This window comes from Lagenorhynchus albirostris, chromosome 2 (genome assembly GCF_949774975.1).
Source record: "Lagenorhynchus albirostris chromosome 2, mLagAlb1.1, whole genome shotgun sequence".
NCBI classification, from domain to species: Eukaryota; Metazoa; Chordata; class Mammalia; order Artiodactyla; family Delphinidae; genus Lagenorhynchus; species Lagenorhynchus albirostris.
The window spans coordinates 83,436,476-83,463,270 of record NC_083096.1 but is presented as its reverse complement, the minus strand read 5'-3'; the positions used below and the strand labels follow the sequence as shown (position 1 = coordinate 83,463,270).

General features: G+C 40.0%; 1 protein-coding gene across 2 annotated transcripts in view; it reads left to right on the top strand.

Moving 5' to 3' along the window:
• Positions 1-26,795, top strand: part of PTGFRN (prostaglandin F2 receptor inhibitor) — an 86,056-nt gene that overhangs the window by 49,554 nt on the left and 9,707 nt on the right. For both annotated transcript variants that reach the window (XR_009538815.1, XM_060139243.1), the window contains exons 6-7: positions 2,601-3,020; positions 26,510-26,617. Coding sequence is in view for 1 of the 2 variants with exons in the window: in XM_060139243.1 (XP_059995226.1) it covers positions 2,601-3,020; positions 26,510-26,617 (528 nt within the window). In the remaining variant the exon portion in view is untranslated. The remainder of the gene's footprint in view (positions 1-2,600; positions 3,021-26,509; positions 26,618-26,795) is intronic.

The window sequence follows — 26,795 nt, the reverse complement described above, 5'->3', positions numbered from 1 at the left end:
TCCAGGTCCATGAGTTCCCGCTGGTTGCAGGCACATTTCAGATGCCCCAGAATGAGCGGGCAGCCCCGGGCCACTGCACCTGCCCCGGAGAGGTCAGTCACCCATTCAGAGAGAGTGTTCCTGGGGAGAGCTGACAAGAACTTAAGGGAAACACTTTCTTTGATGTGTATCCTTCCGAATGCTCAGAGCCCTGTGTGCCTTGGGATGTCAGACTTGTCAAGTCTTTTATCCCTGGTCTAGTCCGTCACTGCAGGAAGGCCAGGCCTCCCGGGTCCTCCTTCGTGCCCCGGATGTGAAGCACCATACAGCCCACCACATGGCTTCTGTCGCCTCATTGCCACGCCTCTGAGATCCCCAAACCCCAAACAGCGCCCTCTAGAGCTTGGCAAAATCTCCTGCTTCCTGACCTCATCTCTGAATAGTCCTTTCTCTTCCTCACAGTAAACATGACCCACCTCGCTCTCCCCAAGGACACCATTTCCCCTGGAGCCTTCCTGAGTGGTGGTGTTTTCTTCCCACAGTGTAACCGGGCCTAGATGAGTCAGGTGCCCTCCTCGTCCCTCACTGCAGCCTCCAGGCTCTTTTCCCTCCTCCCTAAAAACATCCAACTTCACATCTCCTGTCATCAGATCATTCCACCTCCTCTCATTGCCGTCACCTGTCAACTCCTGGGTCCTCCTCGCGCATTCTTTGAAGATGCTCAGTTTTGTCTGGCAGCCACTCTCTGCTTTTCCTGCTGTCTTGCTAGCTTCACTATCCGTATGGGCGCTGGGGCACATTGGCTGCACATTGGAATCACCTGAGGAGCTTTAAAAACATACTGATGCTTGAGTCCCACAAGAGGTTCTGTCTTAATTGGCCTGAGGTTCCGTGTAATCTGGGCATTGGAATTGTCAGATGCTCCCAAGGTGGTTCCCAGCTGCATCTAAGGTTGAGAAACCTTTCATTCTCAGGCCCCTGTCCTCCTTTCTAGTCATTAGTCCTATTTGGTTATTCACTCCCAAGCTCACACCCTGCACTAGACATCTCACTTCTGATGACTGAGAGCTCTGCATACTCTCAGTTCCAAACAGCCTATCCTGTAAACACACCTATCTTTCTACATCACTCCCATTGTTTCCCACTGGCCTATTTTAGATCCCTTGTTGTGAGTTTTTTTTTTTTTTTTAATTAAAGCTAAACTAATCTTGGTCTTGCTTCCCCCTCCATCTGTCTGTTCCCCATACCCCTTGCCCACTCATTTCTGTTCCTTTCCTTTGATAGGCAAAGAATTTGATTCGTTTGTCCTCAGTGTCTCTATTTTCTCTCTTCCTGTTCTCTATTCTGCTCTAATCTGGCTTTTGCCCCAGCTGTTAAGATGACTAGGGATTGACATATTGCAAAGTCCAGTTGTTAGTCATCTTACTTGACTGAGCAGGACTTAACACAGTTGATCATTCCCTCTTCTTGGAAATACTTTGGCTTTTCCTTGGCTTGTGGGATACTACCCTCTGGGCTTTTCTCCAACCTCGTAAGTCTTCTTCTCAGCCTCCTTTGCTGATTTCTGTTCATTTTCCTGGTCCTCGGACATTAGATGCCTGAGGGCATAGTCCTTGGACTTTTCTTTTTGTTTAACCTTTAGTGATCTCTTCTTATCTCACAAATTTAAACTCCAAGAAAGAATGTGAATGGCTCAGTGGAACCTCAGGAATCAGTGGTTCTGGAGAGACCCCGTAACATACGTGTCCTCCTGATAGGTTTGGAACAACTATTCCCAAAATAACCCCAACATAAAAATTTTGTTTGGTACCAGATGGGTTATAGAATTATCTCATTAAAGGATAAAAGAGTTGTGTTTAATTCATTTATCCATCCGTTCAACAAATATTTAAGTACTTTCCAAGTGCCTGACACTGAGCTATTATAATACAGATGAATTCTAATGTGTATATGCTTAGGGATTATTTTTTTTTGACGGAGAGGCAGGGAGTCACACACTTTAAGTTAGTAGCCCTGGACACTGGTTCAAAATGTTAATATAGCATCTCTGTGGAAATGACTGGATCTACAAGTGTAAGCTCCAGTCACTTTAGTAATAATCTGTTTTATAATGTTACCATCATATGATGAAACGGAGAGAACCCATTGCTCCCTTGCTCTGCTCTTCCAAGCAGGCTGGTTAGGCTAAGTGTACTTTCCCTGCACCCAGTGGAGCCTCAGAGGGGAGAGGCAAATGGCATTGCCCAGAGCCCTGTCTTCCCCAGTTCACTAGAAGCGAGTTTTCCCTCACACCCTTGGGAGCACCAGCAGCTTCCCAAATCCTCTCTCTGGGTGAAACTTCTCAAGGACTTGAAAATCCTTAAAAACAAATTCTCACCCATCCATCCCCTCTTCCCTCACACCCATTGAATCGAATCAGACTGCTCTGCCTCTTCCAGCGTGGTGGATTTCAGCCTGCTTACTGACACACGTGATTACTTTTCTGAGTTTCCAGATTTTCTTAAACGCTACTGTGCGGCAATTTGCAAATAAATTCCTATTTCCCTGACATTGTGCTTTCAGATGCATATCCATTTACCTAATCCTGTTAGAAATCATGTCTTTCTGGTACTTCATTGCAGATTCCGTGCTTGTGGTGAAGGCGAGGCAGCCCAAGCCTTTCTTTGCTGCCGGAAATACATTTGAGATGACTTGCAAAGTGTCTTCCAAAAATATTAAATCGCCACGCTACTCGGTTCTCATCATGGCTGAGAAGCCTGTTGGGGACCTCTCCAGTCCTAACGAGACCAAGTACATCATCTCCCTGGACCAGGATTCTGTGGTGAAGCTGGAGAACTGGACAGATGCATCGCGGGTGGATGGCGTTGTGTTAGAGAAAGTGCAGGAAGATGAATTTCGCTATCGAATGTACCAGACTCAGGTCTCGGATGCAGGGCTATACCGCTGCATGGTGACAGCCTGGTCTCCTGTTAGGGGCAGCCTGTGGCGAGAAGCAGCAACCAGTCTCTCCAATCCTATTGAGATAGACTTCCAAACCTCAGGTGAGCAGGGAACCCTGTTGAATCCTAGATTGAGCTGGAAGGGGCCCTAGGGTTTTGATCCAATGGCTTCATGTTTTTAAACAATTTTACTGAAATATAATTCACATGCCATACAATTTATCCGTTTAAATACATAGTTCAGTGGTTTTCAGTATATTCACAGAGTTGTGCAACCATCACCACAGTTAATTGTAAAACATTTTCATTACAACCAGTAGAAACCTGCACCCTTAGCTGACACCCTTTAGCTCCCCAACCTCCTACCCGCTGGCAACCACTAATCTCCTTTCTGTCTCTAGAAACTTGCGTATTCTGGACATTTCACGTAAATGGAATGTAATATGTAACCTTTGTGTCTGGCTTTTCTCACTTTATTTTTTATTTTTTTAACATCTTTATTGGAGTATAATTGCTTTACAATGATGTGTTAGTTTCTGCTTTACAACAAAGTGAATCAGCTATACATATACATATATCCCCATATCTCCTCCCTCTTGCGTCTCCCTTCCACACTCCCTATCCACCCCTCTAGGTGGTCACAAAGCACCGAGCTGATCTCCCTGTGCTATGTGGCTGCTTCCCACTAGCTAGCTGTTTTACATTTGGTAGTGTATATATGTCCATGCCACTCTCTCACTTCATCCCAACTCACCCTTCCCCCTCCCCGTGTCCTAGAGTCCATTCTCTATGTCTCCGTCTTTATTCCTGACCTGCCCCTAGTTTCTTTTTTTTAGATTCCATATGTATGTGTTAGCATATGGTATTGCTTTTTCTCTTTCTGACTTACTTCACTCTGTATGACAGTCTCTAGGTCCATCCACCTCACTACAAATAACTCAGTTTCATTTCTTTTTATGGCTGAGTAATATTCCATTGTATATATGTGCCACGTCGTCTTTATCCATTCGTCTGTCGATGGACACTTAGGTTGCTTCCATGTCCTGGCTATTGTAAATAGAGCTGCAATGAATATTGTGGTACATGACTCTTTCTGAATTATGGTTTTCTCAGGGTATATGCCCAGCAGTGGGATTGCTGGGTCGTATGGTAGTTCTATTTTTAGTTTTTTAAGGAACCTCCAGTGTTCTCCATAGTGACTGTATCAATTTACATTCCCACCAACAGTGCAGGAGGGTTCCCTTTTCTCCACCCCCTCTCCAGCATTTATTGTTTGTAGATGTTTTGATATTGGCCACACTGACTGGTGTGAGGTGATACCTCATTGTAGTTTTGATTTGCATTTCTCTAATGATTAGTGATGTTGAGCATTCTTTCATGTGTTTGTTGGCAATCTGTATATCTTCTTTGGAGAAATGTCTATTTAGGTCTTCTGTCCATTTTTTGATTGGGTTGTTTATTTTTTAGATGTTGAGCTGCATGAGCTGCTTGTAAATTTTAGAGATTAATCCTCTGTCAGTTGCTTCCTTTGCAAATATTTTCTCCCATTCTGAGGATTGTCTTTTCATCTTGTTTATGTTTTCCTTTGCTGTGCAAAAGCTTTTAAGTTTCATTAGGTCCAATTTGTTTATTTTTGTTTTTATTTCCATTTCTCTAGGAGGTGGGTCAAAAAGGATCTTGCTGTGATTTATGTCAGAGTGCTCTGCCTATGTTTTCCTCTAAGAGTTTGATAGTTTCTGGCCTTACATTTAGGTCTTTAATCCATTTTGAGTTTATTTTTGTGTATGGTGTTAGGGAGTGTTCTAATTTCATTCTTTAATATGTAGCTGTCCAGTTTTCCCAGCATCACTTATTGAAGAGGCTGTCTTTTCTCCATTGTATATTCTTGCCTGCTTTATCAAAAATAAGGTGACCAGGGCTTCCCTGGTGGCGCAGTGGTTGAGAGTCTGCCTGCCGATGCAGGAGACACGGGTTCGTGCCCCGGTCCGGGAAGATCCCACATGCCGTGGAGAAGCTGGGCCCGTGAGCCATGGCCGCTGAGCCTGCGCATCGGGAGCCTGTGCTCCGCAACGGGAGAGGCCACACAGTGAGAGGCCCACGTACCGCAAAAAAAAATAATAAATAAAAAGAAATAAGGTGACCATATGTGCGTGGGTTTATCTCTGGGCTTTCTATCCTGTTCCGTTGATCTATATTTCTGGTTTTGTGCCAGTACCATATTGTCTTGATTACTGTAGCTTTGTCGTATAGTCTGGAGTTTGGGAGCCTGATTCCTCCAGCTCCGTTTTTCTTTCTCAACATTGCTTTGGCTATTCGGGGTCTTTTGTGTTTCCATACAAATTGTGAAATTTTTTGTTCTAGTTCTGTGAAAAATGCCATTGGTAGTTTAATAGGGATTGCATTGAATCTGTAGATTGCTTTGGGTAGTATAGTCATTTTCACAGTGTTGATTCTTCCAATCCAAGAACATGGTGTATCTCTCCATGTGTTTGTATCATCTTTAATTTCTTTCATCAGTGTCTTATAGTTTTCTGTATATAGGTCTTTTGTCTCCTTAGGTAAGTTTATTCCTAGGTGTTTTATTCTTTTTGTTGCAGTGGTAAATGGGAGTGTTTCCTTAATCTCTCTTCCAGATTTTTCATCATTAATGTATAGGAATGCAAGAGATTTCTGTGCATTAATTTTGTATCCTGCTACTTTACCAAATTCATTGATTAGCTCTAGTAGTTTTCTTGTAGCATCTTTAGGATTCTTTATGTATAGTATCATGTTATCTGCAAAGAGTGAGAGCTTTATTTCTTCTTTTCCAATTTGGATTCCTTTTATTTCATTTTCTTCTCTGATTGCTGTGGCTAAAACTTCCAAAACTATGCTGAATAATAGTGGTGAGAGTGGAGATAGCCTCATCCACCAGAGGGCAGACAGCAGAAGCAAGAAGAACTACAATCCTGCAGCCTGTGGAACAAAAACCACATTCACAGAAAGATAGACAAGATGAAAAGGCAGAGGGCTATGTACCAGATGAAGGAACAAGATAAAACCCCAGAAAAACAACTAAATGAAGTGGAGAAAAAGAATTCAGAATAATGATAGTGAAGATGATGCAGGACCTCGGAAAAAGAATGGAGGCCAAGATCGAGAAGGTGCAAGAAATGTTTAACAAAGACCTAGAAGAATTAAAGAGCAAACAAACAGAGATGAACAATACAAAAACTGAAATGAAAACTACACTAGAAGGAATCAATAGCAGAATAACTGAGGCAGAAGAACGGATAAGTGACCTGGAAGACAGAATGGTGGAATTCACTGCTGTGGAACAGAATAAAGAAAAAAGAATGGAAAGAAATGGAGACAGCCTAAGAGAACTCTGGGACAACATTAAACACAACAACATTCGCATTATAGGGGTCTCAGAAGGAGAAGAAAGAGAGAAAGGACTGAGAAAATATTTGAAGAGATTATAGTCAAAAGCTTCCCTAACATGGGAAAGAAAATAGCCACCCAAGTCCAGGGAGCACAGAGAGTCCCATACAGGATAAACCCAAGGAGAAACAGGCCAAGACACATAGTAATCAAATTGATAAAAATTAAAGACAAAGAAAAACTATTGAAAGCAGCAAGGGAAAAATGACAAATAACATACAAGGGAACTCCCATAAGGTTAACAGCTGATTTCTCAGCAGAAACTCTACAAGCCATAAGGGAGTGGCATGATATATTTAAAGTGATGAAAGGCAAGAACCTACAACCAAGGTTACTCTAGGCGGCAAGGATCTCATTCAGATTCGATGGAGAAATCAAAAGCTTTACAGACAAGCAAAAGCTAAGAGAATTCAGCACCACCAAACCAGCTGTACAACAAATGCTAAAGGAGCTTCTCTAAGTGGGAAACACAAGAGAAGAAAAAGACCTACAAAAACAAACCCATAACAATTAAGAAAATGGTAATAGGAACATACATATCAATAATTACCTTAAATATGAACGGTTAAATGCTCCAACCAAAAGCCAGAGGCTCACTGAATGGATACAGAAACAAGACCCATATATATGCTGTCTACAAGAGACCCACTTCAGACCTAGGTACACATTCAGGCTGAAAATGAGGAGATGGAAAAAGATATTTCATGCAAATGTAAATCAAAAGAAAGCTGGAGTAGCAATACTCATATCAGATAAAATAGACTTTAAAATAAAGAATGTTACAAGAGATAAGGAAGGATACTACATAATGATCAAGGGATCAATCCAAGAAGAAGATATAACATCATAAATATATACGCTCCGAACATAGGAGTATCTCAATACGCAAGGCAACTGCTAGCAGCTATAAAAGAGGAAATCGACAGTAACACAATAATAGTGGGGGACTTTAATACCTCACTTACACCAATGGACAGATCATCCAAAATGAAAATAAATAAGGAAACAGAAGCTTTAAATGACACAATAGACCAGATAGATTTAATTGATATTTATAGGACATTCCATCCAAAAACAGCAGATTACATTTTGTTCTCAAGTGCACATGGAACATTCTCCAGGATAGATCACATCTTAGGTCACAAATCAAGCCTCAGTAAATTTAAGAAAATTGAAATCATATCAAGCATCTTTTCAGACCACAACGCTATGAGATGAGAAATCAGTTACAGGGAAAAAAACGTAAAAATACAAACACATGGAAGCTAAACAGTACATTACTAAATAAGCAAGAGATCACTGACGAAATCAAAGAGGAAATCAAAAAATACCTAGAGACAAATGACAATGAAAACACAACGATCCAAAACCTATGGGATGCAGCAAAAGCGGTTCTAAGAGAGAAGTTTATAACAATACAAGCCTACATCAAGAAACAAGAAAAATTTCAAATAGTGGTGAGACCGGACAACCTTGTCTTCCTGATCTTAGAGGAAATGGTTTCAGTTTTTCACCATTGAGAGTGGGTTTCTCATATATGGCCCTTATTATGTTGAGGTAAGTTCCCTCTGTGCCAACTTAATGGAGGGTTTTTTATCATAAATGGGTGTTCAATTTTGTCAAAAGCTTTTTCTGCATCTATTGAGATGATCATATGGTTTTTCTCCTTCAATTTGTTACTATGGTTTATCACATTGATTGATTTGCGTATATTGAAGAATCCTTGCATTCCTGGGATAAACCTCACTTGATCATGGTGTATGATCCTTTTAATGTGCTGTTGGATTCTGTTTGCTAGTATTTTGTTGAGGATTTTTGCATCTATGTTCATCAGTGATATTGGCCTGTAGTTTTCTTTCTTTGTGATGTCTTTGTCTGGTTTTGGTATCAGGGTGATGGTAGTCTCATAGAATGAGTTTGGGAGTGTTCCTCCCTCTGCTATGTTTTGGAAGAGTTTGAGAAGGATAGATGTTAGCTCTTCTCTGAATGTTTGATAGAATTCACCTGTGAAGCCATCTGGTCCTGGGCTTTTGTTTTTTGGAAGTTTTTTTTTTTTTTTTTTTGTGGTACACGGGCCTCTCCCGTTGCGGAGTACAGGCTCCAGACGCGCAGGCTCAGTGGCCATGGCTCACCGGCCCAGCCACTCCGCAGCATGTGGGATCTTCCTGGACCAGGGCACGAACCCATGTCCCCTGCACCGGCAGGCGGACTCTCAACCACTGTGCCACCAGGGAAGCCCTTGTTGGAAGATTTTTAATCACAGTTTCAACTTCAGTGCTTGTGATTTGTCTGTTTATATTTTCTATTTCTTCCTGGTTCAGTCTCGGAAGGTTGTGTTTTTCTAAGAATTTCTCCCTTTCTTCCAGGTTGTCCATTTTTTTGGCATATAGTTGTTTGTAGTAGTCTCTCATGATCCTTTGTATTTCTGCAGTGTCAGTTGTTCTCCTTTTTCATTTCTAATTCTATTGATTTGAGTTTTCTCCCTTTTTTTCTTGATAAGTCTGACTAATGGTTTATCAATTTTGTTTATCTTCTCAAAGAACCAGCTTTTAGTTTTATTGATCTTTGCTATTGTTTCCTTCATTTCTTTTTCATTTATTTCTGATCTGATCTTTATGATTTCTTTCCTTCTGCTAACTTTGGGTTTTATTTATTTATTTTTTTTGCGGTACGCGGGTCTCTCACTGTTGTGGCCTCTCCCGTTGCGGAGCACAGGCTCCGGACGCGCAGGCTCAGCAGCCATGGCTCATGGGCCCAGCCGCTCTGCGGTATGTGGGATCTTCCCGGACCGGGGCACGAACCCGTGTCCCCTGCATCAGCAGGCGGACTCTCAACCACTGCGCCACCAGGGAAGCCCAGGGTTTTTTTGTTCTTCTTTCTCTAATTGCTTCAGGTGTAAGGTTAGATTGTTTATTTGAGATGTTTCTTGTTTCTTGAGGTAGGATTGTATTGCTGTAAGCTTCCCTCTTAGAACTGCTTTTGCTGCATCCCCTCGTTTTTCACTTTAGCATGATGTTTTCAAGAGTTATCCATGTTGCAACATGTATCAGTACTTCATTCTTTTTTTAAATTTATTTTTAATTTTTTTTGCTATATATATATGCATATGTATACATATATATACTTTAATGTTAGAGAGTTGCAGCCTTTTATTTAGTACCTAGAGAATGCCAGTACTTTAACACAATATCTTGATAAATGTTGCTCACAGCGTTTTAAAAAGAACAAAAATAAATGTAGTTTTCTGTGTCATCTTTGACATGTTATAAATTCACAGTGCTAGCTGTTTTTTTAAGCAGCAGTGTGAGGGAAAAAGCACTGTAAAATGCAGTCCTGGATTTTGTGTTACATGAAAAATGTAGTACAATGAAAACTTCAATGTCAAAAGGAACAGTGCTTTAAAGAAAACATATATGAAATAAATGAGGTATAAACTCCATAATGTAGTCAGAAAAAGAAAATATAATTATTTGAATATTGGGGACCTTTTCTTTCAGTTGCAGCTTTTAAGTTTTTAAGTACCTGTGAATCAAATTTACATGTAACTTTTACTTAATGCCATTTTTGTCTTGAGAAGTGCAAAAAAATGCCAGTAAATATCATATTTTCTATATCAGAAAATAAGTTTAGGAATCCCAAAGTGCTTGGGACGTGTTGGCAAGACAATTTTTTTTTTTTTTGGTGGCTATAGCAAACTGTGCTCTCTCCACATAAACCTATGTAACTCACAACTACAAATACTACTTACTGTTTTTTAAGAAAATCAAACACCAAAAAACCACATATCCCCTTCTTTTTGTACTGTAGCATTTAACACAAAATAAATTCTCATTAGCACATCATTTTTATGACTGAATAATATTCTATTGTGTGGATATACCACATTTTATTTATCCATTCATCAGCTAATGGGCATTTGAGTGTTTCCAATTCTTGACTATTATGAATACTGCTGCTGTGAACATTTGTGTACAAGTTTTTGTGTGAACATACTACCCTCATTTTTTAAAATAGATCAGCTGACACACACCTATATCAAATCCTTCAAGGAACATGGTGGATGGAGTATAAAGATAAGAAGGAATTGAGCCTCCAGAGGAGTTAAATGACTTGCCAAGAGTGGAAGATTCAAAGCTAAGACCCAAGTCTTATCCAGCCTGTGGCTTTCACTCTTTGAGGTCCCTAGGACTGAAGGTGATGGGTACTGTTCTTGGCCCAACTTATCAGAGCAGTATTTCCATATAGGGGATGAGTATCCCAACCTTTTGGGCTATGCTTTACCTTGCTTTTGGACTAGAAAAATATTTCCAATTAGTCCAGTCTCCAGAGCTGTGGTGGTATGGGTGAGTATATCTGTCAACCTGTTTTTTTAAGAATAACTATTAGTGGTGTTCACCTATGGGAGGGTTAATTAAAATGAGCATTTTGGTGTCCATTCTGAATGATTTTATCTTTGGTAAGTAAAATGTTTTTATGCTATAAGGTGGAAAGTTCCACTTTTTTTAATAGCATACATACATATTCTGAAATGGAAATGTTTATCTGTGAAATTCATTAAGCTCCTTTGGCAAATCTGTGTGTGTATCTGTGTTTCAGCAGGTAGAGATTTAAAAGTTTTTGATTCCCAATCTTATTTAGAATATCAAAGTGAAGGATCATCACTTTTGAGTTTAATACTGAATGTTTTCACTAAATGTGCCTTGGGTTCCAGTTAGAAGTTTCTGAATATGTAAATTCATACTCACCTGTAAAGATTCAGGTATTAACTGATCAATACAATGAATGCAAGTTATTTGTTGAATTTAATTATTACCGTTTATATTAAAGGTAAACTATACCTTAGTAAAGTTTGTTTTCTATTAATATTTTGTATTATTATAAGTTTTCATAGTGTATAATGAAATAATCTTCTGGCATCTAATAATCTCTAAATGTGTAGATTAATTAAGAGTAAATATTGATTTAAACCCTTAGATTTGGAAAGAGCAGAGGAAACACGCTTCTTTTGTTGTGTATCTATCTGCTTGTTTGTTTTCTAATAATAGCTTTATTGAGATATGGTTAACATACCATAAATTTCACCCATTTAAAGGGTCAATTCAGTGGTTTTTAGTATATTCACAGATATATATTGTACAACCATCAGTAGTATCTAATTCTAGAACTTTTTAATCACTCCAGAGAGCAAATTCTGTACCTGTTAGTAGTCACTCCCTCTACTCTCTATTCCTAGCCCCTGGCAACCACTAATCTCCTTTGTATCTTTATAGATTTGCCTTTTTGGGCATTTCATATGATTTGAAGCATATACGTGGGCTTTTGTGACTGGCTTTTTTGCTTAGCAAAATCTTTTCAAGGTCCATCACATTATATCATGTATCAATCCTTCATTCCCTTTTATGGCTGAATAATATTCCAGTGTGAGGATATACCACACTTTGTTTAGCTGTTCATCAGTTGATAGATCTTTAGATTGTTTCCACCTTTTGGCGATTATGAATAATAATATGCTGACATAAACATTAGCGTACAAGTTTTTGTGTGGACATAAGTTTTCATTTCTCACCTAGGAGTGATGCTGGATCATATGGTAACTCTCTTTAATTCTTTGAGGAACTGCCAAATTGTTTTCCAAACCAGCTGCACCATTTTACATTCCCACCAGCAGTGTGTAAGGGTTCCAATTTCTCCACATTCTCACTAGTTATTATTTTCCATCATTTTTATTATAGCCAACCTAGTGGATGTGAAGTAGTATTTCATTGTGGTTTTAATTTGCGTTTCCTTAATGACTGTTGATGATTAGCAGCTTTTCATATAGTTATTGGTCATATGTGTATCCTCTCTGGAGAAATGTCTATTCAAACCATTCGCCCATTTTTAAATTGATTTGTCTTTTTATTGTTGGCTAGTAGAGCTTTTCATAGTTTGAATACAAAAGTCCCTTAACAACATATGTGATTTGAAAATATCTTCTCCTACTCTGTAGTCTTTTCACTTTCTTAATTGTGTCCTTTGAAGCACCCAAGTTTTTAATTTTGATGAAGTCCAATTTATCTATTTTTTTCTTTTTGTTGCTTGTGTTTTTGGTGTCATATCTAAGAAAACATTGCCTAACCCAAGGTCGTGAAGATTTACACCTATGGTTTCCTTTAAGAGTTTTACAGTTTTAGCTCTTACATTTAGGGCTATGATCCATTTTGAGCTAATTTTTGTGTGTGGTATGAAGAAAGGATTCAGCTTTATTCTTTTGCACGGGAATACCTAGTTGTCCTGGCACCATTTGTTGAAAAGTCTGTTCTTTCCCCCATTGACTTGTCTTGGTACACTTGTCAAAAATCATTTAACCATGAATATAAGGGTTTATTTCTGGACTCTCAGTTCTATTCTGTTGATCCTTACGTCTTTTCCTATACCAGAACCACATTGTTAAATTGCTATAGCTTTCTAGCAAGTTTTGAAATCAGTGTGAGCCTTCCAGCTTTGTTCTTTTTCAAAATTGTTTTGGCTATTCTGGGTCCCTTGCATTTCCAGATGAATTTTAGGATCAGTTCATTAATTTCTGCAGAAAAGACAGCTGGGACCTTGATAGGGATTGTGTTGAATCTGTAGATCAGTTTGGAGAGTATTACTATTTAACAATATTGTTTTCTAATCCATGAGCATGAGATATCTTTCCATTTATTTGGATCTTTTAAAATTGCTGTCAGTGGTGTTTGTAGTTTTCAATGTACAGATGTTGAACTTCTTACATTAAATTTATCCTAGGTATTTTATTCTTTTTGATGCTATCATAAATTAATTGCTTTCCTAATTTCCTTTTCAATTTGTTCATTGCAAGTGTATAGAAACACAATCGACTTTTATAAATTGGTCTTGTATCCTCCAACCTTGCTGCACTTGTTTATTAGTTCTAATAGTTTTTTGTTGTCGTTGACTACTTAGGCTTTTTTTTTATGATATCATTTATATGTGGAATCTAAAAAATAATACAAATGAATCTATATATAAAACAGAAACAGACTCACAGACATAGAAAACAAACTTATGTTTACCAAAGAGGAAAGGGAGAGGGGGAGGGATAAATTAGGAGTATACAATTAATAGATACAAACTATTGATACTATACATAAAATAGATAAGCAACAATGATTTATTTTATAGCATAGGGAACTATATTCAATATTTTGTAATAACCTATAATGGAAAATAATCTGAAGAAAACATATATAACTGAATCACTTTGTTGTACACCTGAAACTCACAATATTGTGAATCAACTATACTTCAATTTTAAAAAATGCAAAAAAAAAAAAATTAACAAGGAGTAAGTACCAGTCTTCTTCCATAATCTAATAGGCTGCTTTGTGTAGAAACTTCTAGGTATAAGAAAATTGTAACTGAAGTCATTCTTTTAAGTCTTAGAAATGGAATATAAGTGTTTGTCCTTATCTTTGAAGAGCAGTATAAAACTATGTCCCTGAAAATGGCTTAGTAATAAGATTTATTCATTCAGTTATTCATTCATTCATTCACATTTTAAATTCAACAAATAGTTATTTGGGACATTCTATGTGCGTAATACCATACTAGGGGATGCGGAGGATACAAAGATGTATAAAACAAGATGTCATTCCTCACAGAGTTTACAATCCAGTTGGGAAAATAAAATTTGTGCACAATTAACTAGACTGCAATGTAATATATGACCTAAGGAAATTTTTTCAATTTGATAAAACCAACTTCACTGAGCACTTGTGTTCCTATGTTTTACTAGGTCCTAAGAATACAAATATGAATACAACACTTGTAATACAGAAAAGGTCTTGGATTCAAGTTGGTCTTTATAAGGAATGACTGTGTAGCACTTAGAGCTTGAGGAAGAAGCAAGTTTCTTATCATCAGAGGCGTGATTCATAGGCTGGTGGTGACATTTGGCGAATATAGAGAGAAGGACTTAAAACACAAGCTGATTGGTCACAGTATTTGACCATTACATTCTTTCCAATCTTGAGACTTTAAAATTTTGTGCTTCTTTCAAAGGTAGACAGGTGTTTCAGAAATTCTCAAGTCATCACGTGTCTGCTCCAGATTTAGATGGAGTCTTCCTCCTATAGTGGAGTTGAAACATTTCTTTAGAAGTACTAGTACTTGTGGGGTTTTTTAATATAAATTTATTTATTTATTTTTGGCTGCATTGGGTCTTCGTTTCTGCACACAGGCTTTCGCTAGTTGCGGCGAGCAGGGGCTACTCTTTGTTGCGGTGTGAAGGTTTCTCATTGTGGTGGCTTCCCTTGTTGCAGAGCACAGGCTCTAGGCTCGTGGGCTTCAGTAGTTGTGGCTCGTGGGCTCTACACCGCAGGCTCAGTAGTTGTGGTGCACGGGCATAGTTGCTCCGTGGCATATGGGATCTTCCGGACCAGGGCTCAAACCCGTGTGCCCTGCATTGGCAGGCGGTTTCTTAACCACTGTGCCACCAGGGAAGTCCCCTAATCAGTGTTTTTAAACATAGCGAGTCCCATCAGCCCAGAGGACACTGTTTGTGTGGTCATTTTTTTTTTAATTAAAAGTAATTGTATTCTTTTTTCTTTTTTTACAATGGTGTGTTAGTTTCTGCTTTATAACAAAGTGAATCAGTTATACATATACTATGTTCCCATATCTCTTCCCTCTTGCATCTCCCTCCCTCGCACCCTCCCTATCCCACCCCTCTAGGTGGTCACAAAGCACCGAGTTGATCTCCCTGTGCTATGCGGCTGCTTCCCACTAGCTATCTATTTTACATTTGGTAGTGTATAATGTCCATGCCACTCTCTCACTTTGTCACACCTTACCCTTCCCCCTCCCCATATCCTCAAGTCCATTCTCTAGTAGGTCTGTGTCTTTATTCCTGTCTTACCCCTAGGTTCTTCATGACATTTTCTTTTTTTCTTAGATTCCATATATATGTGTTTGCATACAGTATTTGTCTTTCTGACTTACTTCACTCTGTATGACAGACTCTAGGTCCATCCACCTCACTACAAATAACTCAATTTCATTTCTTTGTATGGCTGAGTACTATTCCATTGCATATATGTGCCACATCTTCTTTATCCATTCATCTGATGATGGACACTTAGGTTGTTTCCATCTCCTGGCTATTGTAAATAGAGCTGCAGTGAACATTTTGGTACATGACTCTTTTTGAATTATGGTTTTCTCAGGGTATATGCCCAGTAGTGGGATTGCTGGGTCATATGGTAGTTCTATTTGTAGTTTTTTAAGGAACCTCCCTACTGTTCTCCATAGTGGCTGTACCAATTCATATTCCCACCAGCAGTGCAAGAGTGTTCCCTTTTCTCCACACCCTCTCCAGCATTTATTGCTTCTAGATATTTTTTAATTATTTATTTATTTATTTATTTATTTATTTATGGCTGTGTTGGGTCTTCATTTCTGTGCGAGGGCTTTCTCTAGTTGCGGCAAGTGGGGGCCACTCTTCATGGCGGTGCGCAGGCCTGTCTCTATCACGGCCTCTCTTGTTGCAGAGCACAGGCTCCAGACGCGCAGGCTCAGTAATTGTGGCTCACGGGCCTAGTTGCTCTGTGGCATGTGGGATCTTCCCAGACGAGGGCTTGAACCCGTGTCCCCTGCATTGGCAGGCCGATTCTCAACCACTACGCCACCAGGGAAGCCCCTGTTTCTAGATTTTTTTGATGATGGCCATTCTGACCGGTGTGAGATGATATCTCATTGTAGTTTTGATTTGCATTTCTCTAATGATTAATGATGTTGAGCATTCTTTCATGTGTTTGTTGCCAGTCTGTATATCTTCTTTGGAGAAATGTCTATTTAGGTCTTCTGCCCATTTTTGGATTGGGTTGTTTGTTTTTTTGTTATTGAGCTGCATGAGCTGCTTGTAAATTTTAGAGATTAATCCTTTGTCAGTTGCTTCATTTGCAAATATTTTCTCCCATTCTGAGGGTTGTCTTTTGGTCTTGTTTATGGTTTCCTTTGCTGTGCAAAAGCTTTGAAGTTTCATTAGGTCCCATTTGTTTATTTTTGTTTTTATTTCCATTTCTCTAGGAGGTGGGTCAAAAAGGATCTTGCTGTGATTTATGTCAAAGAGGGTTCTGCCTATGTTTTCCTCTAAGAGTTTGATAGTTCCTGGCCTTACATTTAGGTCTTTAATCCATTTTGAGATTATTTTTGTATATGGTGTTACGGAGTGTTCTAATCTTATACTTTTACATGTACCTGTCCAGTTTTCCCAACACCACTTATTGAAGAGGCTGTCCTTTCTCCACTGTACATTCCTGCCTCCTTTATCAAAGATAAGGTGGCCACATGTGCGTGGGTTTATCTCTGGGCTTTCTATCCTGTTCCATTGATCTATGTTTCTGGTTTTGTGCCAGTACCGTATTGTCTTGATTACTGTAGCTTTGTAGTATAGTCTGAAGTCAGGGAGCCTGATTCCTCCAGCTCTGTTTTTTGTTCTCAAGATTGCTTTGGCTATTCGGGGTCTTTTGTGTTTCCATACAAATTGTGAAATTTTTTGTTCTAGTTCTGTGAAAAATGCTAGTGGTAGTTTGATAGGGATTGCATTGAATCTGTAGATTGCTTTGGGTAGTAGAGTCATTTTCACAATATTGATTCTTCCAATCCAAGAACATGGTATATCTCTCCATCTATTTGTATCATCTTTAATTTCTTTCATCAGTGTCTTATAATTTTCTGCATACAGGTCTTTTGTCTCCTTAGGTAGGTTTATTCCTAGATAGTTTATTCTTTTTGTTGCAATGGTAAATGGGAGTGTTTTCTTGATTTCACTTTCAGATTTTTCATCATTAGTGTATAGGAATGCCAGAGATTTCTGTGCATTAAATTTGTATCCTGCTACTTTACCAAATTCATTGATTAGCTCTAGTAGTTGTCTGGTAGCATCTTTAGGATTCTCTCTGTATAGTACCATGTCATCTGCAAACAGTGACAGCTTTACTTCTTTTCCAGTTTGGATTCCTTTTATTTCATTTTCTTCTCTGATTGCTGTGGCTAAAACTTCCAAAACTATGTTGAATAAGAGTGGTGAGAGTGGGCAACCTTGTCTTGTTCCTGATCTTAGTGGAAATGCTTTCAGTTTTTCACCATTGAGGACGATGTTGGCTGTGGGTTTGTCATATATGCCCTTTATTATGTTGAGGAAAGTTCCCTCTATGCCTACTTTCTGGAGGGTTTTTATCATAAATGGGTGTTGAATTCTGTCAAGCTTTCTCTGCATCTGTTGAGATGACCGTATGGTTTTTCTCCTTCAATTTGTTAATATGGTGTATCACATTGATTGATTTGCGTATATTGAAGAATCCTTGCATTCCTGGAATAAACCCCACTTGATCATGATGTATGATCCTCTTCATGTGCTGTTGGATTCTGTTTGCTAGTATTTTGTTGAGTTTTGCATCTATGTTCATCAGTGATATTGGCCTGTAGTTTTCTTTCTTTGTGACATCCTTGTCTGGTTTTGGTATCAGGGTGATGGTGGCCTCGTAGAATGAGTTTGGGAGTGTTCCTCCTTCTGCTATATTTTGGAAGAATTTGAGAAGGATAGGTGTTAGCTCTTCTCTAAATGTTTGATAGAATTCGCCTGTGAAGCCATCTGGCCCTGGGCATTTGTTTGTTGGAAGATTTTTAATCACAGTTTCAATTTCAGTGCTTGTGATTGGTCTGTTCATATTTTCTATTTCTTCCTGGTTCAGTCTCGGAAGGTTGTGTTTTTCTAAGAATTTCTCCCTTTCTTCCAGGTTGTCCATTGTATTGGCATAGAGTTGCTTGTAGTAATCTCTCATGATCTTTTGTATTTCTGCAGTGTCAGTTGTTACTTCTCCTTTTTCATTTCTAATTCTATTGATTTGAGTCTTCTCCCTTTTTTTCTTGATGAGTCTGGCTAATGGTTTATCAATTTTGTTTATCTTCTCAAAGAACCAGCTTATGGTTTTATTGATCTTTGCTTTCATTTCCTTCATTTCTTTTTCACTTATTTCTGATCTGATCTTTATGATTTCTTTCCTTCTGCTAACTTTGGGGGTTTTTTTGTTCTTCTTTCTCTCATTGCTTTAGGTACAAGTTTAGGTTGTTTATTCGAGATGTTTCCTGTTTCTTAAGGTAGGATTGTATTGCTATAAACTTCCCTCTTAGAACTGCTTTTGCTGCATCCCATAGGTTTTGGGTTGTCGTGTCTCCATTGTCATTTGTTTCTAGGTATTTTTTTATTTCCTCTTTGATTTCTTCAGTGATCACTTCGTTATTAAGTAGTGTATTGTTTAGCCTCCATGTGTTTGTATTTTTTACAGATCTTTTCCTGTAATTGATATCTAGTCTCATAGCATTGTGGTTGGAAAAGATACTTGATACAATATCAATTTTCTTAAATTTACCAAGGCTTGATTTGTGACCTGAGATATGATCTCTCCTGGAGAATGTTCCATGAGCACTTGAAAAAAATGTGTATTCTGTTGTTTTTGGATGGAATGGCCTATAAATATCAACTAAGTCCATCTTGTTTAATGTATCATTTAAAGCTTGTGTTTCGTTATTTATTTTCATTTTGGATGATCTGTCCGTTGGTGAAAGTGGGGTGGTAAAGTCCCTTCTATGATTGTGTTACTGTCGATTTCCCCTTTTATGGCTGTTAGTATTTGCCTTATGTATTGAGGTGCTCCTATGTTGGGTGCATAAATATTTACAATTGTTATATCTTCTTCTTGGATCAGTCCCTTGATCATTATGTAGTGTCCTTCTTTGTCTCTTCTAATATTCTTCATTTTAAAGTCTATTTTGTCTGATATGAGAATTGCTACTCCAGCTTTCTTTTGGTTTCCATTTGCATGGAATATCTTTTTCCATCCCCTCACTTTCAGTTTGTATGTGTCTCTAGGTCTGAAGTCGGTCTCTTGTAGACAGCATATATATGTGTCTTGTTTTTATATCCATTCAGCCTATCTGTGTCTTTTGGTGGGAGCATTTATTCCATTTACATTTAAGGTAATTATCAATATGTATGTTCCTATGACCATTTCCTTAATTGTTTTGGGTTTGTTATTGTAGGTCTTTTCCTTCTCTTGTGTTTCTTGCCTAGAGAAGATCCTTGAGTATTTGTTGTAAAGCTGGTTTGGTGGTGCTGAACTCTCTCAGCTTTTGTTTGTCTGTAAAGCTTTTGATTTCTCTATCAAATCTGAATGAGATCCTTGCTGGGTAGAGTAATCTTGGTTGTAGGTTTTTCTCCTTCATCACTTTAAATATGTTCTGCCAGTCCCTTCTGGCTTGCAGAGTTTCTGCTGAAAGATCAGCTGTTAACTTTATGGGGATTGCCTTGTGTGTTATTTGTTGTTTTTCCCTTGCTGCTTTTAATATGTTTTCTTTGTATTTAATTTTTGACATGTTGATTAATATGGGTCTTGGCGTGTTTCTCCTTGGATTTATCCTGTATGGGACTCTCTGTGCTTCCTGGACTTGATTAACTATTTCCTTTCCCATATTAGGGAAGTTTTCAACTATAATCTCTTCAAATATTTTCTCAGTCTCTTTCTTTTTCTCTTCTTCTTCTGGAACCCCTATAATTCGAATGTTGGTGCGTTTAATGTTGTCCCAGAGGTCTCTGAGACTGTCCTCGGTTCTCTTCATTCTTTTTTCTTTATTCTGCTCTGCAGTAGTTATTTCCAGTATTTTATCTTCCAGGTCACTTATCCGTTCTTCTGCCTCATTTATTCTGCTATTGATCCCTTCCAGAGTATTTTAAATTTCATTTATTGTGTTGTTCATCGTTGCTTGTTTCCTCTTTAGTTCTTCTAGGTCCTTGTTAAATGTTTCTTGCATTTTCTCTATTCTATTTCCAAGATTTTGGATCATCTTTACTATCATTATTCTGAATTCTTTTTCAGGTAGCCTGCCTACTTCCTATTCATTAGTTAGGTCTGGTGGGTTTTTATCTTGCTCCTTCATCTGCTGTGTGTTTCTCTGTCTTCTCATTTTGCTTATCTTACTGTGTTTGGGGTCTCCTTTTTGCAGGCTGCAGGTTCGTAGTTCCCGTTGTTTTTGGTGTCTGTCCCCAGTGGCTAAAGTTGGTTCAGTGGGTTGTGTAGGCTTCCTGGTGGAGGGGACTAGTGCCTGTGTTCTGGTGGATGAGGCTGGATCTTGTCTTTCTGGTGGGCAGGTCCACGTCTGGTGGTGTGTTTTGGGGTGTCTGTAGACTTATTATGATTTTAGGCAGCCTCTCTGCTAATTGGTGGGGTTGTATTCCTGTCTTGCTCGTTGTTTGGCATAGGGTGTCCAGCACTGTAGCTTGCTGATCATTGAGTGAAGCTGGGTGCTGGTGTTGAGATGGAGGTCTCTGGGAGATTTTCACCCTTTGATATTACGTGGAGCTGGGAGGTCTCTTGTGGACCAGTGTCCTGAAGTTCGCTCTCCCACCTCAGAGGCACAGACAGCACTGACTCCTGGCTGCAGCACCAAGAGCCTTTCATCCACACGGCTCAGAATAAAAGGGAGAAAAAGTAGAAAGAAAGAAAGAAAGAGGATAAAAGAAAATAAAAGAAAGTAAGATAAAAGAAAATAAAAAATAATTATTAAGAAAAAATTTTTTAAATAGTAAAAAAAAAAAAACAACAATAAATCGGACAGATAGACCCCTAGGACAAATGGTGAAAGCAAAGCTATACAGACAAAATCTCACACAGAAGCATACATATACACACTCACAAAAAGAGGAAAAGGGGAAAAAATCATAAATCTTGCTCTCAAAGTCCACCTCCTCAATTTGGGATGATTCGTTGTCTATTCATGTATTCCACAGATGCAGGGTACATCAAGTTGATTGTGGAGCTTTAATCCGCTGCTCCTGAGGCTGCTGGGAGAGATTTCCCTTTCTCTTCTTTGTTCTTACAGCTCCCGCGGCTCAGCTTTGGATTTGGCCCCGCCTCTGCGTGTAGGTCACCGGAGGGCGTCTGTTGTTCGCTCAGACAGGACGGGGTTAAAGGAGCCGCTGATTCGAGGGCTCTGGCTCACTCAGGCCGGGGGGGAGGGAGGGGCACGATGTGGGACGAGCCTGCGGTGGCAGAGGCCAGCGTGACGTTGCGCCAGCCTGAGGTGCACCGTTTGTTCTCCCGGGGAAGTTGTCCCTGGATCACGGGACCCTGGCAGTGGCGGGCTGCACAGACTCCCGGGAGGGAAGGTGTGGATGGTGACCTGTGCTCGCACACAGGCTTCTTGGTGGCGGCAGTTCAACCTTAGCGTCTCATGCCCGTCTCTGGGGTCCGCGCTGTTAGCCGCGGCTCACGCCCGTCTCTGGAGCTCCTTTAAGCGGTGCTCTTAATCCCCTCTCCTCGCACACCAGGAAACAAAGAGGGAAGAAAAAGTCTCTTGCCTCTTCGGCAGGTCCAGACTTTTCCCCGGGCTCCCTCCCAGCTAGCCGTGGTGCACTAACCCCCTGCAGGCTGTGTTCACGCCGCCAACCCCAGTCCTCTCCCGGCGCTCCGACCGAAGCCTGAGCCTCAACTCCCAGCCCCGCCCGCCCCGACGGGTGAGCAGACAAGCCTCTCGGGCTGGTTAGTGCTGGTCGGCACCAATCCTCTGTGCTGGAATCTCTCCGCTTTGCCCTCCGCACCCCTGTTGCTGCGCTCTCCTCCGCTGCCCCGAAGCTCCCCCACCTCCGCCACCCACAGTCTCCGCCCACAAAGGGGCTTCTAATGTGTGGAAACCTTTCCTCCTTCACAGCTCCCTCCCACTGGTGCAGGTCCCGTCCCTATCCTTTTGTCTCTGTTTATTCTTTTTTCTTTTGCCCTACCCAGGTACGTGGGGGGTTTCTTGCCTTTTGGGGGGTCTGAGGTCTTCTGCCGGCGTTCAGTGGGTGTTCTGTAGGAGTTGTTCCACGTGTAGATGTATTTCTGATGTATCTGTGGGGAGGAAGGTGATCTCCGCGTCTTACTCTTCCGCCATCTTCCCCCCGGCCTACTTAGGCTTTTTAAATATAGGATCATGTGATCTATTGATACAAATAGAGATGGTTTTATTTCTTCTATTCAGTTTTACTAAATGCCTTCTAATTATTTTTCTTGCCTAATTGCCCTGGCTAGAATCTAGTACAGTGGTGAATAGTAGTGACACAAGTGGACATCCTTTTCTTGTTCCTGATCTTAGGGGGAACTTTCCCCATGAAGTATCTTTTACCCTTAAGTATCATGGTCACTGTGGGTTTTTCATAGACACCAAATATTGAGTTGAGGAAGTTTTCTTTCATTCCTAATCTGTTGAGTGTTTTTATCACGATGAAGTGTTGGGTGTTGTCAAACGCTTTTTCTGTGACTATTGAGATTCAGATGATTATGTGTGGTTTTTGCCCTTTATCTGTGTATCTGTTTTATTGCCTATAGGATTTTATTCCAGTTTGTTTTACATTTGTTATTTAATGTTTCTTTAAAACTGTGTTTAGAAAGAGGGGAGACATAAAATCTTTCGTATGTATTTCTAGGTGAGGAATGGGAATTGAATCTATTTCTCAGTTCTTTAAATCTCCACATAACAGATGAAATCACTGTAGCTTACAGGTTAAATAGACTGCCTCAGGTTTTTGCTTTGTTTAATCCACGGAGTTGTCATGGCCAGTTCACAGTTTAATTAAGAGGAGCTGCCATCAAATCCAGCACCCAGCACAATGCCGTAGCCCCGAATAGCTCCAAGGAAACATTGGCTTGATACTGAGAGCCTTTACTTCCGAAAAATTAGCAGCACACGGTAAAACGCATGTAACAAAGAGATCCTTCCTGGTTTCCACCTTTCTGTCCTCTGCTTTCAGGACACTTGCCTCTTGGTACGCAGACTGTGTTCCCCAAGGGGTCTTACTGAGTTGTAACTTCTACTGATTCAAAGTATGAGGAGGAATAATATGGTTTAAATGTGATGATGTGAAGGACTTTGGCCTTTTAAAAGAATAATAATAAAGTTTTTCTCCTTAACAGAGAAGTTTGAAAATACAGTAAAATACAAGGAAGGATCACCCATAATCTTACCAGAGACTGTTAATTGGTGGTATTCGTCTTCCTAGAATTTTTCCCTTGCATGTTTTCTTCATAACTTTGAAATCAGGCTGTATATGCAATTTTATGACCTGCTTTCTGCCCTCCCCCACCATTATAAGATAAGCATTTTCCGTGTTATAAAAAATTCTAGATAAATACCAACTTTAATGACTACACTTGCTAGAATTTGGTTAACCATCATCCTATTGATGGACATGCCGACAGTGTGTAGTTTTGGCTTTCACAAAAATACTGTCATTTACAACCTTTTTTTAGGGGTGAGAGTTGGAGCATGGTTTGTGTCAATGTTTGTGTTTAAATGCTAAGTGGTCCATGTACTCTGCAGACTAGGAATCCAGGGACATGTAGTGACTCTGGTTGTTCACTTAAATTATCTGTGCTGTAGTTTGTCATCTGTGAAGTTAACCAGACACATCCCCTCAAGAAAACAGCATTACCACAGAAATTGACCATAATAAAAATATTTCTAAGCCTGGGATAATGACCCACATTAACAGTGAGTTGTTCATTTCGTTCGAAGGAAATCCACTGCTGTGAATAGTTCACAATGCAGGCTTTTTCCCTGGTCCTTGTCTGCATGGTGAGCGTGGCACAAATGCTCTGTTGTTCCCACGGCCATGAGGGGAAATGAGAACAGTAACTTGTGACCTAGAAGGCATTTTGGATTTTTTTTGGAAATATAAAGAAAGTGAAATTTGTCCAAATTAGGTAAGGAAATTTGTCCAAATAAGGTGAAGGAAATATGTCCAAATTTCTCTGCTGTTTCAAATTAAGTAAATAAGAACCTAAATCCATTATGAGGATCTCCTTGTGTTTTATTATCTTGTGTTCTCTTAGAAGGGGTCTGGATACTTTAAGAAAGCCCCATAGTATAGTTCTATTTATAACCATGAAATTTCTAGTCAGAGAAAAAAAATTCAGTCCCCATTGCTCACCATGGTCGCTACTAACCTGTCCTCATGGATGACCATATATGGCATGAAGTCCCCCCAGTCATTACCACTGAGCCAACTCAGAGCAACTGGCTTAATCCTTTCCCACCTCACTGCTATAAACAGAGCAAATCCAGGGTGGTAAGGACCTGAGGGAACCATGGCTGAGCCGAGTTAATTGAAGGATGTGATGTCTAGAAGTAGGTAAAGTTTCCTTGTCCTTTTTGCTTTCATCCCTTTCCCCATGTCCTGGGACTGCCATTCTGTTACGTTCTCCATGCCCTAGACTGAATCTGAGTACTCAGCAGAACCTGCCCAGGGCTGCCTAATGCCTTAAGGTTTCCATGTTCTACAACCGACCTTCACCCTGCTCCCAGCAAAACACGGATTACTCATGGACTCGGTGTTAAGAAAGCCATCTGATGAATTCATCTTACTACTCATGTTGAAATGAAAGTATAGTCTTTTCAATTTTTTGCCTCATTGGTTCATATGACCTTTTACTCTCTTTCTCACAGTCATTTCTTTTGGATGTTAAAACAAAACGTACCTTTTCCTTTCTGGTAATCTGATTTTAAAGGTAGTTACACCTGTATTCTTAGCTTCTAGTGAGTTTCAGAATCATTGTCCAGGGCCATCTATCTTTGCTTTCCAGAAAACCCAAGGGAAATCCCCTAGCATTGGTGTTCTGGAATCTTCTTCAGGTTTGCCTATTCCTAGACATTAGGAATTGGCATATGATAAATATTAAGCTCTTAGGATCAGATTGGCCTAAAGCTATGTAATACTGTCACCTAAAAGTGAGCTGTAAAGGGGTTAAAAACAGAATGCAGTACCTAGCCCTTCTCTCTGCCTAAGGAGGGGATCGGAGCTGCAGATTTCTTGCATACAAGGCATACCTATTTTTTTTTAATTTATTAAGTCATTTATTTGTGCCTAGTTATGAAATAGCACAATAATAATTATGCCTACATTCAAATGCATCCAACTGACTCTATGGGAAATATTATTAACTTCTAGCCCTAAATTCTTTTGACTTAATTCTTCACATTTTCTTGCTCATGCATAGGCTCATTGCCTTACAACTTAGAAACTTGGAACAACTCTGCCTTGCTGTGAGTCAATGATACAATGAGGAGTCAGCATGGTTTGTGTAGAAACATCCTCTGGCCTTTGGAAGAAGGAAAGGGGTCTTTTATAAAAGTAAACTGGGTATCAAGGGAGAGTTTCAGAAAGGTATGCAAGACAGATCCTATCTGAGTAGTTTTTATGTTTATTTATTTATTTTTGTAAACTTATTTATTTTTTATTTTTATTTTTGGCTGCGTTGGGTCTTTGTTGCTGTGCCCGGGCTTTCTCTGGGTGCGGCGAGTGGGGGCTACTCTTCGTTGCGATGCACGGGCTTCTCATTGCAGTGGCTTCTCTTGTTGCGGAGCACAGGCTCTAGGCTCGCGGGCTTCAGTAGTTGTGGCACACGGGCTCAGTAGTGGTGGCTCGCAGGCTCTAGAGCGCAGGCTCATTAGTTGTGGCATGGGCTTAGTTGCTCCGCAGCATGCGGGATCTTCCCAGGCCAGGGCTTGAACCCGTGTTCCCTGCATTGGCAGGTGGATTCTTAACCACTGCGCCACCAGGGAAGTCCCTGGGTAGTTTTTAAAAGGAGTTTCCACGTTTCCTCAGTTTCTCACAGCAGATTGGAATGAATCGCCTTCAGTGCTCCCACCATGCTTTATAGAAATGTCGTCATTGTTGGCATTACTGGATTTCAGCCTCTTAATAGCAGGGCCCGTCGCCAGCATCCAGCACAATGAGGCTGCTCACTCTTTCGGGACCAAAAGCATCCCTGATTTAGTCCTGAACCCTCTGGCATCTGAGCCACTCTGGCCTGGAAGTGAACCATGTGCAGCTAGAAACAGCCCAGGCTGTACCAGGATGGGAGGTGGGTGGCCTTCAAATGAGACCATGGTTGTAATCTTAAGATGAAGCTCATATACTTAATGCACATGTCTCTCTGAATAGAAGGAAAGCAATCTTAGGACACCTATTTTGTGAATTTCTAGCTCAGTTCCAAGGAAGGGGATCCCACATTTAGATGCCCATTTGCACACCAAGAACAGGATTTAAACAGAAGTGTGAAAGAGGATCACGAAGTGGCATTGCTTTCTTCCAGGTCCTATATTTAATGCCTCTGTGCACTCGGACGCGCCATCAGTCATCCGGGGAGATCTCATCAAATTGTTTTGTATCATCACTGTTGAAGGAGCAGCCCTGGATCCAGGTACTTTTCTCTATCCTTCCCCTTCCCCGTATTTCTTTTTGTAAGTGTTTCTCATATCATCACCACTATGTTACACAGATGTGGAGGTCAGGGATTGGATTGGCTGTTTATTCCCAAACTGCCTAGCTCGGCAGTATTCAGTAGGTGTTTAATGGATGCAACTATCTGTTTGACGATT